Source organism: Amblyraja radiata, chromosome 34 (genome assembly GCF_010909765.2).
Source record: "Amblyraja radiata isolate CabotCenter1 chromosome 34, sAmbRad1.1.pri, whole genome shotgun sequence".
NCBI lineage: Eukaryota > Metazoa > Chordata > Chondrichthyes > Rajiformes > Rajidae > Amblyraja > Amblyraja radiata.
The window spans coordinates 26721072-26737525 of NC_045989.1; the positions used below are offsets into that span (position 1 = coordinate 26721072).

Sequence of the window (16454 nt, forward strand, 5' to 3'; positions counted from 1 at the left end):
GCAAAAATCAATAAATGGGATGAATGTAGAACAATTGTAAGTGGGTAGTTGATTGTTTGCACAAACAATGCGGGCTGAATGGCTTGTTTACATGGTATATTTCTCCACGATTCTGACTGTATCTGGTATATACTTTTACATCTAATTATGCAATACAAACTCATGCATTGTGAAAATGGGGAATTTGTGAAGCAAATCAAAGATTGGCTAGAGATGGTGATTGGGAGGAGATGGAGTTACATATTATAGGTTTTGGTATCTGTCAAGAGGAACAGCTCCTTCTGGGTGTCAACAGAAAGTATTTGCATTTGCAGCATGGCCCGAGGCTGCCATCACTCTATAAAGAGAGTCACTTCAAAGAGGAAAACTTCCAACGTTTTCTAACTTCCATTATTTTTCTTCCAGTTCAAGTATCATGACCACAGGCTTTTCAAAGAGATCTTACTTCCTGAGACTTCCCTCAATCAATCACTTATTGGGACCTGGTGGAAGCATCTGGTGGCAGGAGCAGTAGCTGGAGCCGTGTCTCGAACATGGACGGCCCCTCTGGACCGGCTCAAGATCTACGTACAGGTAAAGTGAAAAGGGTGATGGGAAACTAAGTTGTTGCCCTCCAGAGCAATTTACAGACGTTATCCAGGGGTCTTCCACTGGGAAATGGGAGAAACAGCAGAATCTAGAATGGCTTAGAAACATGGAAACAAAGAAAATAGGTGCAGGAGCAGGCCATTCGGCCCTTCGACCCTGCACCGCCATTCATTGTGATCATGGCTGATCATCCACAATCAGTAACCCGTGCCTGCCTTCTCCCCATATCCCTCGATTCCGCTAGCCCCTAGAGCTCTATCTAACTCTCTTTTAAATTCATCCAGTGAATTGGCCTCTACTGCCTTCTGTGGCAGAGAATTCTACAAATTCACAACTCTCTGGGTCAAAAAGTTTTTTTCTCATCTCAGTTTTAAATGGCCTCCCCTTTATTCTTAGACTGTGTCCCCTGGTTATGGACTGCACACAATACTCCACATGTGGTCTCACCAGGGCCCTATACAACTACAGAAGGACCTCTTTACTCCTATACTCAAATCCTCTTGTTATGAAGGCCAACATGTGATGGAATAACTCAATGAGTCAGGTAGCATCTCTGGAGAACATGGGTTACTCCAGCACTTTATGTCCTTCTGTGTATTAACCACATCTGCAGTTCATTGTTTGTACAATGATCTTGTATGAGAAGATCACAAAGAGATTCATCAAGGTAGTGCAGACACAATGTGGTTTACACTTGGCAAGATGTCAGATGAAAGTCCAACAGGATGGGGAAATTGGATTTATCTTGGGGAGGACAAACAGGCCAAGGGAATAAGTGGTGTACTGTATGTCTAAGACCGGTTTGCAAAGGTGAGTGCAACTTTTTACTGACTGAGGATTTGTTGCTACATTATGTAAAGGTCAGGATTAAAAGTTTGCCAATGCAACCACAATGGACCTTACATTGTTAGTGAGGAAGAAAGGCTTAGGTTGCTGGAAACCACCCAAACCTCCAGTCATTCTGTATTTATTTTACTCCTTTTTAAACGATTCAATCAGTGACCTCCACCTCCAGATAAAATCACATCAAAATCTTCCAAATAAAGGAAAATGTTGCCACCTTTTAGCACACACTCCACTAGTTTGAAGATATGAAAATTGCATGTGTGTCAGCTTACAGTGAGTTTGAAGAACAAATGAGCAGCTCGCTTGCAGCTGAGTAGAGCAGGCATTTGTGCATCTGTTGACAGATGGATCTTGGCAAGCCCTTTGTAATGGTTTCACCTCGGAACGTCACAATACACACTGCAATACAATGCAAGAACACTGCAGTGCAGCACTCTATTACACTACCATAACATCGTGTCACTGCAGGATAGGTGTGTATGACAAACCATATCACTGCAGTACAGTACTATTTTGCCATATTACAACTCTGCAATAACACTGGAGTGCACTTTAATGCGAGGCCCCAAAACTGCAGTACACTACTAAATTGCAGTAGCATTACACAGCTGTATTACACTGCTCTTTGTAACGGATTTTGGTTATAGTGGACGGTCCAACTGACTGCTGCCAAAGCTACCCCTGACCTGCGCCTCCTTCCCGGCAACTTGCAGCGCCGGCTGCCCGTGTACCTCCTCCGGTTCACACCGCAGCCAGGCTGGACTGACTGCTGCCACCACCAGCCTACACAGTTTCCTCCAAAGATCTTATAGGTTTCCACAGCTGCTTCAATGCCACCCCTGCTGCCACCACCACCGACCCTAACCTGCACTGGCCGCCCGAGGGCTGCAATCCTCGCCTCTGCCCCGGCCACCAGCAACTGGGTTGTTAACTCACCTGAATTCCAGGCCCAGTTCCAGACCGAGATTTTGACCTGAAACATCACCTATCCACATTCTCCAGAGATGCTGCCTGACCTGCTGTGTTACTCCAGCACCTTGTGTCTATTTGTGCATTAACCAGTAACTACCATTGTTTGTTTCTATTATTTCTACAATGATAATACCTTACTCAGTTATAGCAGACAACCGGCAAGCAGAATCACCCCCACCCCATGGTCCGTTACAACCAAGAGCGGAACTCGCTATCAGAACATGGAGGGGACGGGGGACACATGCGCACACTCACACACAAGCGCGCGAGGCTTCGGAGGCTCAATCCAGCGCTAAATGCAGCTCAACTCTGCCTGTGTCACCGGGTTAACTACAGCCCTGTCTAGACCAGCGCTGCTTCTCCGAGCCGGCCATATTTCCCGCAAGTCCAGGCCGGGCTGTACTGTAAGCTCACCTGGCGGGAGGAACAGGCAGAGTTAGCTGGGTTTAGCGCTGCTTCTCTGTGCTGGCCCGTCTGACTGCAACCAAAGATCCAACATCCTATAGCGGAGGATCTTTTCTGCCGACCTCTCTGGCCACCCGTGGGGGGGGGGGGGGGGGGGGGGTACTCGGGTGGGGACAGGACAGCGCCGGAGACCCGGCCGGGATCGTCCTGGCTGCGGATGAAACGCAGGTCTGTGTCACGTCTCTCTCCTCCAATTGGCGCCCTCGATCACCGGATTTTAAAATCCGGATTACAAAAACTTGGGGGGGGGGGGGGGGGGGGGGGGGGGGGGACATTGTACCTCCCAATCCCATTCTCCTTCCTTATCCCCATAACCCCTGACACCCTCACTAATCAAGATTCTGTCAATCTCCGCCTTAACAATATCCATTGATTTGGCCTCCACAGCCCTGTGGCAATGAATTCCACAAATTTACCATCCTCTGACTAAAGAAATTCCTCCACACATTCTTTCTAAAGGTATGTCCTTTTGTTCTGAGTCTATGGCCTCCGGACCTAGACTCTCCCATTAGTGGAAACATCCTCTTCACATCCATTCTATCCAGGCCTTTCACTGTTTAGTAAGTTTCAATGAAGTCCCCCCTCATCTTCCAGCGAGTAAACGCTCATCATATGTAAACCCAATCATTCCTGGGATCAGTCTCAGTCTCCCAACCTGCCCAATCCTTGTGCAGAGTCCCTGCTTTTTCTAAACTACCTACTCTAGCAACTATCTTTGTATCATGGTTTTTGATTTCTTCTTTCTCTAGGTCTATGCCATAAAAGAGAGCCTGGATCTGCTGAGCAGCTGGAGGGCGATGGTGAAGGAGGGCGGCTACATCTCACTCTGGAGAGGCAATGGGATAAATGTCTTGAAAATCGCACCAGAGACTGGCATTAAATTTCTAGCTTATGATCGGGTAATTGGCTCAGTGATCTAGACAAAGAACCTTTCTGGGGACATCTTTGCTGACCCCTAATTCATAACAATGCTGGTTTTCGATCGACGTGATCCAACCAACCCCACGAGAAGTCTGAGTGAGAAACTCTTGTTGCATTGTAACTAGTTTGAGAGACCGCTGGATTGTTGTTGATAGTTTTGAAGACAGTGGGAGAGCAACCATACTGTTCAAAGCAAGAATCAAGTTTTGTTTTAATCGACGGGAAGAAGTTGAATGTGTTTTTTAGTGTTGCTGATTGTGGGGGAGCAGACCAGAGAGGAGCAGCAGCAAGCAGGAAGTGTAAAGAGGAGTTGTTGGAAACACAAAGGAGGCAGGGTGGATCACCGGATGTGCTGTAGCTGTATGATGTGGGAGCTAGTGGACCCTTTGTGGTTCCTGGTGACCACATCTACAATACGAGTTGGTTGATTGAAGAACTCAGCCTCAAAGTTGACGACCTGGAGTCTGAGCATCAAACACTGAGGCACATCAGGGATGGGGAGAATTACCTGGACGCTGTGTTTCTAGAGGTAGTCACACCCATTAGAGTAACTGCTTCCAACGTGGTGCGTGGTCAGGAGGAAGATGCGATTGTGAGGTAGGCAAGGAAATAGAGGTAAGGGCAGTGTTAAAGGAACCCCAGCCCTTGAGCTTGTCAGGTGGGTCTGAGATTCTTGTTCCCTGTGTAGGAAGGATGAGCAATCTAACCAGGGCATCAGGATTGAGGGGGGCATTCAAGAGGGGAGAGAGGGAAGAAAAGCATAGTTGTCATTTGGGATAGTATAGTTTGGGAAGTAGACATTATTCTCTGTCACGAGGATCAGGAGCCCCAAAGGTTGTGTTGCCTGCCAGATGCTGGGGTTTGGACCCCTCTTCTGAGCTATAGAGGAACTTGGAGTGGTAGGGGAAATATCTAGTTCTCATGGTCCATGTGGGTACCAATGACATAGGTAGAACGAGGAAAAGGGTTCTGCTAAGGGAATTTCAGCAGCTAGGGGCTAAATTGAAAAGTAGAACCAAAAAGGAAATAATCTCTGGATTGCTACCCGAGCCACAAGCAAATTGGCACAGGGTTGAGAACATTAAAGAATTGAACGTGCGGCTCAAAGATTGGTGTGGAAGAAGTGGTTTAAATTTGTGGGATATTGGCACCAATATTGGGGAAGTGGGGAGCTGTTCTCAACGTGACCCGGCTGGGACCTGGGTCCTGACAAACTACATAATCAGAACTAAATAGTGGGGAGGGGGTCATCAAATTGGAAATGTGTGGATGAGGTAAAGGGAAGGAGAGTGCAGGAGAGCCTACAGAGTTTGTCGAGCATAAGGCGACCGTGGCTGACAAGGGAAGTCAAAGACAGCATAAATCTAAAAGAGAAGGCATATAATAATGATGTTACAAAACCTACTTTCAGCGGCGCTCCAGATCTGCCACTGGCTGTGCGTTCGACCGGAGCCTTTGTGTGTGGGGGGGGATTAAAATGCAGGTTTGTTTTGCTTGTCGGAGAGGGATTTCCTCAGGCTGCTAGTTGATGAAGAAAAATCGATCGGACTTTCGTTCCGGGTTTAAAAACAATTTAAAAAAATATAAATCACTGGACAATTTAATTGCTGGATTAAAGGAAAAAGCGACTTCTAATGCCCTCAACGTCACAGATCGCAATATCAGGACAAAACAAAAGGTACGTCGTTTATTTCACATATAATCTTGCTTCTTCGGGTGGCTTTAGTTTAATTTTACGATGCGAAAATGTTATTTAGTCCCCATAAGAGTCGGCCGTGTCTTGCTTGCCGATATGGGCTTAAAATTCACGGCAATGGCAACGTTCCAATCGATCACATTCCAGAAATATCCACTCAAGATGATTAAAATTCTCTTTTTTTTGGACAATCATGTCATGAGCATCTAAATCGTCTATATTTTGTGTTATTGTCTATCCATAATCAATATTTTTATACTAAATATCCACAACAGTTTTTGTCACATGCATTGTGCAAAAAATAATAATTTTGATTATATTGAGAGTGGATGTTTCTAGATTTAAAAATCATGTTACATTGTGAATTCTTGTGTGAATGGGATCAGTTTGTTATTCGTATACTTAGGCTATTTAAAAATGTTAGCCTTTTCTTAAGAAATGGATAGATGTTTAGATCTAGTAATTAAATTTAGACGAATTGATTAGATGAATTTAATTGATTTGATGAAACTAATAAATATGAATTTTTTGTTGGGTAATTACTACTTGTTTTAGCGTTTAACTTTATCATTTCTACCTTTTTTCTAAAACTGCAAATAATAACTTGTTTCTGTAAATGCTGTTCAGTGTTTTTTTTCCTTTACATTTTAAACAGATGTCTCCAAAGAAGAAATACAAAATTGTCAATCCAAATGCCCAGCAAAAGAAACTGATTTAGACAGCATTCACAGAGATTATCCGAATTTGGACTACTCCAAATGTGATGATCTACAGACATTCTTAATGGGAAAGTAGTGGGCAGAAAGGCATGGCATGCGTGTTTGGAAGAGCAAAAAACCTGTAGTTTACAATGCCAAAATTGATAAGTTGAGGAAAAACAAGGTGTACAGAGTTGCTTATTGGTTACAATCTGATGAGTATGATGATGCTACTGATTATGATATGCCAATGTACCAGCCAGCAACTGATCTTCTGATAAATTGTAATTTATTTACCTATCTGTTACGGACTTACAACATATAATACAATAATATTAAAGTTCTGATCTTGAGAATATCACATTTTTGAATTTTCAAGGCAGTCTCGGTGTTTATTACTATTTGTGTCACAACGGTCAATTTTGTAATCAGCTACATTTAGGTAACTGACTAATTATATGCTTTAATGTAAGTAAGCATCTAAGTAAGATGTTTTATATTTGTTTCAGAATGCTTCAATCTATAATCACTGAAAATTTCATTCAGTTTTCTTAATTTTTAAGAAAGCTATGGGCTTTTGACTGTCCTCGATCACAGCTTTTGAGTTAAGTCAATGGAAAAGCAATAGGGAACAAGATGCTAATTTCCGAGTATGAAAATGGCCATAACTTTTTTAATACTGAAGATTTGAAAGTGAATTAGGTGTCAAATTAAAGTTATTTTTATGCTTTATCTGATGGAATAAATTATAGGCTTGATTTTTTAATTCTCAAAATTTTGTAACATTGCTACATATAATATTACAAACATTAGTGGGAAGCTAGAGAATTGTGAAGCTTTTAAAAACCAACAGAAGGTAACTAAAAAGGCAATAAGTGGAGAAGAGGAAATATGAAATTAAGCAAGCCAATTATAGCAAACATCTCCTCAGATATATAAAGAGTAAGAAGGAGGCAAGAGTGGACATTGGAGTGCTGGAAATGATGCTGGAGAAGTGATAATGGGGATTAAAGAAATGGCAGATGAATTCAAACTTTTTTTTGCATCAGTCTTCACAGTGGAGGACAACAGCAATGTGCCTGAAATTCAAGAGCGTCAGAGGGTGAACGTGAGTGGAGTGGCTATTACTAAGGAGAAGGTGCTTGGGAAGCTGAAAGGTCTGAGTTGGATAAGTCACGTGGACCGAATGGCCTGCACCTCAGGCTTCTGACAGAGGTGGCTTTAGAGATTGGGGGACATTAGATGTGATCTTTCAAGAATCAGTACAATCAGGAGGCTGGAAAGTTGCAAATATTCAAGAAGTGAGCAAAGCAGAGGAGTGGAAACTATAGACCGGTTAGCCTGACTTCAGTGGTTGGTAAGATTTTAGAGTCCATTATAAAGGATGAGGTTTCTGAGCACTTAAAAGCAAATCTTAAAGTAAGGCAAAGTCAACATGGATTTGTGAAAGGGAGATTTTGTCTGACAAATCTATTAGAATTCTTTGAGAAAGTAAATAACAGGATAAACAAAGGAGAGTCAGTGGATGTTGTTTACCTGGGTTTTCAGAAGGCCTTTGATAAGGTGCCGCACGTGAGGCTGGTAAAGAAGATGAGAGCCCATGGTATCAGAGAAGATATTAGCATGGATAGCAAGGTGGCTGAATGGCAAACCACTTATTTCCATTTCACTTTCCTCCTACTATTCCAGTACCTTAGTTGCCAGTTTTTCTTTGATATCTTTCTTTAGTAGCCAGTTTTGAAGAGCTTCCCTGAACCACAAGAGCCAGTAGGATGTGGTAACACAAAGGGAGGTAGCAATCACAGTTGTTCCTTTCCACACCCAAGGACGTCAGTTGTACTTTCCAGCAAGATTACTAATCAGCCGTCCAGGCAGAATCAAGCAACAATACCGTGTCACATAGTCAAAGAGTCATACAGCAAGGAAAATTTGCCCATGCCGGCTAACATGCCCTATCTATACGAATCCCACCTGCCCGCATTTGGCCCATATCCCTCTAAACCTTTCCCTTCCATGTACCTATCTAAATGTTTCTTAAATGTTGCGATAGCACCTTCCTCAACTACCTCCTCCACAGCTCATTCCATATATCCACCATCCTTTGTCTAAAAAAAGTTACCCCTCAGGTTCCTATTAAATCTTTCTCCTCTCACTTTAAACCCGTGTCCTCTGGTTCTCGATTCCCCTACTCGGGTAAAAGATTCCATGCATTTACCCTATCTATTCCTCTAATGTTCTTGCACACCCCTCCAAGATCTGTATGTCTAACTCAGCGCTGACTCCTGCTTGGGCCAAGACATTTATAGCATAGGTATCTGCACTATACATTGGAAATAATCTCACAAATGGTAGTAATTACTTCTCTTCACAGGTTTTTTTATAGTCAGTATCATACACCTGACATACACATATCATATCAAACGTGCCCACACTGACAAACATGTCCCATCTACACTAGTCACACCTGCCTGAAGGTCTTGCAAACGCCCTTTTGGTGAGAGAATTAAACAAAAATCACAGCCATTTGAGTGACAAAATTTCTCCTTAACCTTTCCTATCCATGTACCTGTCAAATTGTTTCTTAAACGTTGCAATAGTCCCTGCCGCAACTACCACCTCTGCCAACTCATTCCATACACTCATCACCCTTTGTGTGAAAAAGTTACCCCTCAGATTCTTATTAAATATTTTCCCCTTCATCTTAAACCCCTGTCCTCTGGTTCTCAATTCCCCTAATCTGGGCAAGAAACTCTGCGTCTACCCGATATATTCCTCTCATGATGTTATACACCTCGAGAAGATCACCCCTCATCCTTCTGTGTTACAAGGAACAGAGTCCCAGCCTACTCAACCTCTCCCCATAGCTCAGACCTTCGAGTCCTGGCAACATCCTTGTAAATCTTCTCTGTACCTTTCCAACTTGACAACATCTTTCCTATAACGTGGTACCCAGAACTGAATGCCATAATCTAAATACGGCCTCACCAATGTCTTATATAACTGCAACATTAAATCTGTGTTGTAGAGTCCGAGAGAGATACAGCACAGAAACAGATTCTTTGGTCCACTAAGTCCACGTCAACTGCCCTGTTTTGCTGGCAAGGCAAACATTTATTGCTTATCCTTGATTTTCTTTGAATTAAGTGACTTACCAGATCATTTTGACATTAAGCCATGTTTAAACTATGTCACAGCTGAACCAAGTAAGAGCATCAGAAGGATTTTAACGAATCGGCTAGGTTTTTATGAGAATCCAGTGATTTTACGGGAAACATGGTTTTCACTTCACATTTTATTCCTTGAACTTTCAATTACTAACTATGCTAGTGGGATCCGCCTCTGAACCGACAGTCCAAATCTCCCCAAATTGGTCTACTGACTTAATCATGGTGCTGCCAGAATGTTGCATGGTGCTGGCAGCAATGTTGAATAACTTAACAGATAGATGTACAATTATTCCTATACTTACATTATATCCCCCATTGTGTGTTTTTGAACAGTACAAGAAGTTTTTCAGCGACAGCCACACCAAGTTGACCATCTATCAACGCTTTGCTGCTGGATCTCTTGCAGGTGTCACTGCTCAGACCATTGTCTACCCAATGGAGGTAACATCCATGCTAAAGAAGGGCTTCTGAAGTTCAGGCAATTGTTGATGGATGTGTTGGTCAATCCAGTATCAACAAAGTTGGAATTGCTTACAAAAACCTTCTTCAGAGAGAAATGTAATTTAGTTATAGTTTAGTCATACAGCACGGAAACAGGCCCTTTGGCCCACCAAGTCCACGCCAACCAACAATCACCTAATCACACTAGTTCTATGTTATCCCATTTTACAGAAACCAATGAACCTACCACCCACACATCTTTGGGATGTGGGAGGAAACTGGAGCATCCGGAGAAAATCCATATGGTCACTAGGAAACGTGCAAAGTCCCCACAGATAGCATCCGAGGTCAGGATCGAACCCAGGTCTCTGGCACAGTGAAGCAGCAGCTCTACCCACTGCGCTACTGTCGTCCTGTAGTAGCGAGCAACGAATCTGAGGTTAAATACAGTACAAAAACGGACCCTTTGACCCAATGTCCATGCCAACCAAGGTGCTTTTCTAAGCAAGGCCCATTTGCCTGTGATGGCCCAAATCTCTCAAAATATTTCCTATACATATTCCTGTCCAAATGTCTTTAAGCTTTTTAATTGTATCTGCCTCTATCACTTTATCTGGCAGCAAGTTTCACATGCTCACCACCCTCTGAGTGAAAGACCTGACCCATAAGATCCTCTTTAAATCTTTCCCTTTTAACCTGAAACCTCTGCACTCCACCTGAGGAGGCAAATGCTTTGTTTGTTCTGAAAGGTTGCATTTCCAGCAGTGCAGAATGCCTTCAGCATGACACTGACTTATCAGCTCAATGTCTGTGCGATAGGAAGTCAATCCATAACATTTCCTGGAAGAATGGAAGGTAAAATGGAAAAACAGTTCATTTTTAAATGATGAGATAGTTATAAATGTTGCTATCTTGAGTAGTGAGTTGAGTGGGTTAGAATTCAGATGCAGATGGTATTAGAAAGATAAACAAGTACTGAGAGTTGCAGCACAGAAATATTGGTCATGATTTATTATCATCTTAACTAAGGTACAATGAAACTGCAGATAGATTGTACCATACACAAGTACAATGGTAGTGAAAAAAAATAAACTGATAGCTGCAGAGAGAGTGCAGATGGGCTTACATACACTATTATAGTTTGGTAAAGTTAGATCTTATTGAAATATATTGCAACGTTTAAGAATCATTTAAACAGGTACATGGAAAGGATAGTTTGAGATGAATCTGGGCAAAATGCAGGCAGGTGGGACTAGTGTAGATGTGGCTTGTTGGTTGGTGTGGCCTGAAGGGCCTGTTTTCACACTATATGAATATCTCTTTACAGAGGTCCAAATTTTCCAAAATTATAGTGCTCAAATTTGATATAGCCTGTACACCAAATACAAATGTAATAAAAAATAAACATGTTATACAGTACCAAATTTCAATCAGATTACAATACATCTGAAACACAAAAACCTTAACATTTTAAAATCCTTAGAATTTTGAAGTCGTTACATGAAGGAAGAAGGAACATCCTCCAATATTTATTTTGGGAGCCGACAGAGTTTGGCGAGCTGTGGCCATGAAAAGCTAATTTCCATCACATTTCCTCAAGGTTTTTGGAGTATGTTGTTTGCAGGCACTTGAGGTTTTTGTTGGATCAGATTTCTGAGAATTCTGTAGCGATGTCTGCAAAGCAGCATTGCTGTTAAAGGTCAACGAGCTGACAGAAACCTTTGTGTCGTTGCGAGTAACTGCATATGTATGTACGTAAGTGAACATGTATGTGAATGCAGCCAGCCTGCTGCTCATCTCACAACATAATGACTGTAAATTGACATCTGTTGTCATTCTAATAATATAAACGCTGGGCCTACAGATCCTAAGAGGACAGCAGAAGTGGAAGCTGGCTCTTGATCAATCTAGAACTCAAGGATTGAACATCAGGATTAAGGAGAAATCTCTTCACTCAAGTGGCTTTGATTTTTTTTAAATTCTCTTGCCTAAACGGAGTGTGCAAGACCATTGGCATGTGGGGCTCAGGCAGGAAAGAGGATGAGTAGGGTGATCAGATTAACAGTTCTGTTAAGCTGTTGCAAGTAAGAATTTCATTGGTTTGTGGTCTGTATATTTGATAATTAAACACAACTCTATTTCAAATTAGTTCCATGGCTTCATGACATTTTCTCACAACTATTTCTTATTTTCTATGGCAATGGCATTCTTGCGATTCCCAAGACTTGACATAAAGAACCAATCCCCTGAAGCCTTTAATAATTTAACATAACATATGTGATTTAATACTTCAGATCACCATGGCTTCTGTCTGCTTTTTAACAGTTTTGATGTGGTGCAGAGAAGCTCACTATTCCTCAGTTTTGTGTCCTCCACAAACGTTGTGTTTGGCCTTTTGCACCTAATCCAGATGAATAAATATCACAAAAAGCAGCTGCTAATGCTTTGCTTCTACTGATTTTCTTGCACTGGCTGGGGGTTTTGCAGCCATTGGCCACTGAATCCAGACCTCTGATGTTGTTGTAGAGAGTGTGGATAGGTGATGTTTTGGATCAGGACTTTCATCAGACTCAGTTGTTTCTCTATAATACTGTTGACATGTCTGATATTATGTTTTATTGAAAGCCGATCTATCTGAAACCCACATTAACAAATGTAATTGTGGTAATCACCTGCATTTTGTTTGGCTTTCTTTTCTGGGAAACTCAAATCACTGCAGGATCATTACAGAAAAAAAGCTTGCTTTTGAAATATTACTGTTTAAAAATCCTTTTCATCCAGAATCATTGATATATATGCTTACTGAGATCATGAGTTTAATGAAGATTTCCTCATGGTTTAGGTACTGAAGACGAGACTGGCACTTGGATATACGGGTCAGTACAAAGGAATCAACGATTGCATGAGAATTATCATCAAAATTGAAGGTCTTACTGCTCTATACAGAGGCTACTTCCCAAACCTACTCGGCATCATCCCGTACGCAGGCATTGAGCTTACAGTCTATGAGGTATGTTTCAACACAAAATACTTTGGATTTAGTGAGAGAGGGCTGTTCCACCACAACAGCCACTGCCGACTGCCCACACATTGATGTTGTTGGAGTTCCCAAGAAGGAGTTTCAAAGAAGGAAGTGATGATATAATAGAAACATACAGGTCTTGAGATGGACCATTTGGGGTATTTTAAAAGGAAGAAGATACATTTTAGAAAGACCAGGGAAGAGAGGATTGTGGTTCTGGCAGCAGAAGAGATGAGGCCTCTGGGACAGATCATTTTGATTGGCAGATAATAGACAATAGGTGCAGGAGTAGGCCATTCGGCCCTTCGAGCCAGCTATTCAATGTGATCATGGCTGAAAGTATCCAGAGAACCGGCCTCACTGCCCTCTGAGGCAGAGAATTCCACAGACTCACAACTCTCTGTGAGAAAAAGTGTTTCCTCATCTCCGTTCTAAATGGCTTACCCCTTATTTTTAAACTGTGGCCCCTGGTTCTGGACTCCCCCAACATTGGGAACATGTTTCCTGCCTCTAGCGTGTCCAAACGCTTAATCTTATACGTTTCAATAAGATCCCCCCCTCGTCCTTCTAAACTCCAGAGTGTACAAGCCCAGCCGCTCCATTCTCTCAGCATATGACATCCTGGGAATTAACCTTGTAAACCTACGCTGCACTCCCTCAATTGCAAGAATGACCTTCCTCAAATTAGGGGACCAAAACTGAATACAATACTCCAGATGTGGTCTCACTAGGGCTCTGTACAACTACAGAAAGACCTCTTTGCTCCTATACTCAACTCCTCGTGTTATAAAGGCCAACATGCCATTCGCTTTCTTCACTGCGTGCTGTACCTGCATGCTTACTTTCATGGACTGATGTACAAGGACCCCCCAGATCCCGTTGTACTTCCCCTTTTCCCAACTTGACACCATTTAGGAAGGGCAGGCTTGCGGAGATAAGTGGGATACTCCTGCTCCTATTTTCTTCTAATGCCCAGCTATTAGAAGGATTTCATTCAGGTGGAAAGGATGCAGCAAAGATTCAAGAGGATATTAAGAGGATTCAAGAGGACTAGAGGGTTTGAGTTGTAAAGTTAGGTTGGGACTTTTTTCTCTGGAACATCGGAGGTTGAGGAATGACCTTAAAGAACAGAAATAGGATGAATGGTCATAGTCCCGTTCCCCCCACTGCCTCACAAGGCTCTGGTATGATATATATGGAATGAACTGCCAGAGGAAGTGGTGCAGTTCAGTACAATTACAAGGTACATGGATAGTACAGTGAATAGGGAAATGGGCCAAATTCAGGCAAATAGCACGAGCTCGGGTAAATATCTCGGTCAACATGCTGGAGTTAGGCCAAAGAGCCCTTTTCACAATGATTTGTTGACTCTATAGCTGTCAAACCAACATTTGTGACCAGAAAGCTGGGCACCATTTTATTTTAAGGGCAACTTCAGGCAGTGCGGTTGAGTCCCTTCCAATTTACATGGCAATGCTCTTTATCACAGCCACCCTCTGTGAAAGACAGGCAAAGTGCACAGATGATCTTTTGTCAAGGAACTTTGGTCTGATCCCTCAACTCAAACAAGTAAGCAGGAATTGTTCTGTACTGACACAGCTCCAAGATTCTCTTTGGTCAACCAGTTAACCAAAGGAGCAGGCCAAAGTCTGAAGAAGGGTCTTGACCTGGAACATCACCTATCCATGTTCTCCAGAGATGCTACCTGACCTGCTGAGTTACTCCAGCACTTTGTGTCCTTTTAGGACAAAGTCTTCCTAAGCTCAAGTTTATTTTTGTCACATGTACTGAGGTACAGTGAGAAGCTTTGTTTTGTATGATACAAACAGATCAGATCACACTTTACAAAAATACAACCAAACTCAAGTAGAATAGATAGAGCGACTGGGGAAGATACAGGGGCAGAATATAGTTCTCAGCATCAGTTCCATCAAAGTCCAAAGTCCGCGATGTAGTAGAGGTGAATCGGGCAGTTATTGAAGGAATGTTCAGAAGTCTGATGATGAGGGGAAGAAGCTGTTCCCGAGTGCGATTGTTCCCGAGTGTGTGTTCCCGAGTGTGTGTTCCCGAGTGTGTGTTCCCGAGTGTGTGTTCCCGAGTGTGTGTTTAACCTTCTGTATCTTCTGCCAGACAGGAGCAAGGAGGAGGAGGAAGAATGACCTGGGTGAGACAAGTCTTGGGCAATATCATTATCTCGCATACCTAACATTCTACTCTGCTAAACTGCTACTGAAAGCCATTTGGCCCATTCTCACAGACCATGCATCATTAATGGACTTTATGTTAATGTTTTGAGTTGTCACCACTTTCTATCCTGTTATGCATATTACTCATTGTTTGTGTATTTTCTTCTCATTTGATTACAGAGTTCAAAGAAAGCCTATTGCCAGAAATATGGGCAAAGCCCAAATGACCCTGGTATGTTCATCCATCTTGGCTGCGGCACCATCTCCAGCACCTGCGGACTGCTGGGCAGCTATCCCCTGGCACTCCTCAGGACCAAGATGCAAGCACATGGTAAGCTGTTTCACCTCAGTTCAAGATTCCTTCATTAAACACACCAAATAATATGGTGATCAGCTTACTGAACAAACTCTGTGTAACTGACGGACTGAAGCTAACATCAGTCAGCCTCTAAAGTATACGTTATTGGCAGGAGCAAAGCATTAAGGAATAGTTTGATGCATTGATTTGGAGGCAGAGGAAACATGGCAGCCATGGGTTACATGAAGTCCCAAGATGCAGTTTCTGGTGTCAAACACTCCTTTGATATTAACCAAAACAGCGGGAGGAACTCAGCGGGGCAGACAATGTTTGTGGAGTGAATGGACAGCCGAAGGAGCCTTGAAAATCAGAAACAAGAGTCTGAAAAAGGGTCCCAATCCAAAAGGTCACCTGTCTATTCCCTCAACAGATGCTGCCTGACCACTGTTTTGCTCAGCATATTCCAGCATTTCCTTGTGACTTCCTTGATATAGCAGTTATGTGAAATGTGTGATATCCCAGATGCTTCTCAGTGGCACAGTGGTATCAGGGGTCAGCATGAAACCATCACTCACCTCATCATCCAGTGAATTTGCCTGTACTTAAGACAAGAAGCCGAGAGCTTGGGCTAGGGACTAAGAGATGCAGTGATCTCTGTGCTGCTGCTGGCCAGCTCCAAGCGCCATCACAACAGACCATGCAGTAACAACCTACCTTCCCATTCCCAATATGGTACAGCCTTTGGCTTAAATCTGATGGCAAACACCAGATACATTTTTCCAAGTTTTGTTAAACACCTTTGACCAGAATGGTGTATATTTCCGAGCAATCGCAGCATCCCGAGTGCAACAGAACAGGAAGATCGCCGATTTAGCCTTGTGTTCTAATTTTACTGACTTCCTGTCCAGTCAATCATTTCAGCCCGAAGGCCCAATATCCCATGAGAATGTCAGGAACAATGATTTGCTTGGGAATCTGGAAGATTGATTGAGAAACATGGAAACCTGACCAGCCAGTGCCAGATGGTTACCCCTTACCAACCTGGTTGCCTTCTTACCAACCTGTTTGGTTGCCAGTTGCCTCACATCTCGCAGCAGATTGGTCCTGGATTCCTTAGAGATAATTGATCATTCCCACCTTCAGGTGTGAGAGTT

The 16454-nt window shown here is 42.8% G+C and overlaps 1 protein-coding gene across 1 annotated transcript in view; it reads left to right on the forward strand.

Annotated features, from left to right (window-relative positions):
- The window catches only part of LOC116991586 (calcium-binding mitochondrial carrier protein SCaMC-2-A-like), a 35226-nt gene that overhangs the window by 16211 nt on the left and 2561 nt on the right, over positions 1–16454 (forward strand). Inside the window, exons 2-6 of the mRNA XM_033050302.1 lie at positions 406–573; positions 3621–3770; positions 9687–9794; positions 12637–12804; positions 15183–15333. Of these exons, the coding sequence (XP_032906193.1) occupies positions 3669–3770; positions 9687–9794; positions 12637–12804; positions 15183–15333 (529 nt within the window). The 5' untranslated portion in view covers positions 406–573; positions 3621–3668. The remainder of the gene's footprint in view (positions 1–405; positions 574–3620; positions 3771–9686; positions 9795–12636; positions 12805–15182; positions 15334–16454) is intronic.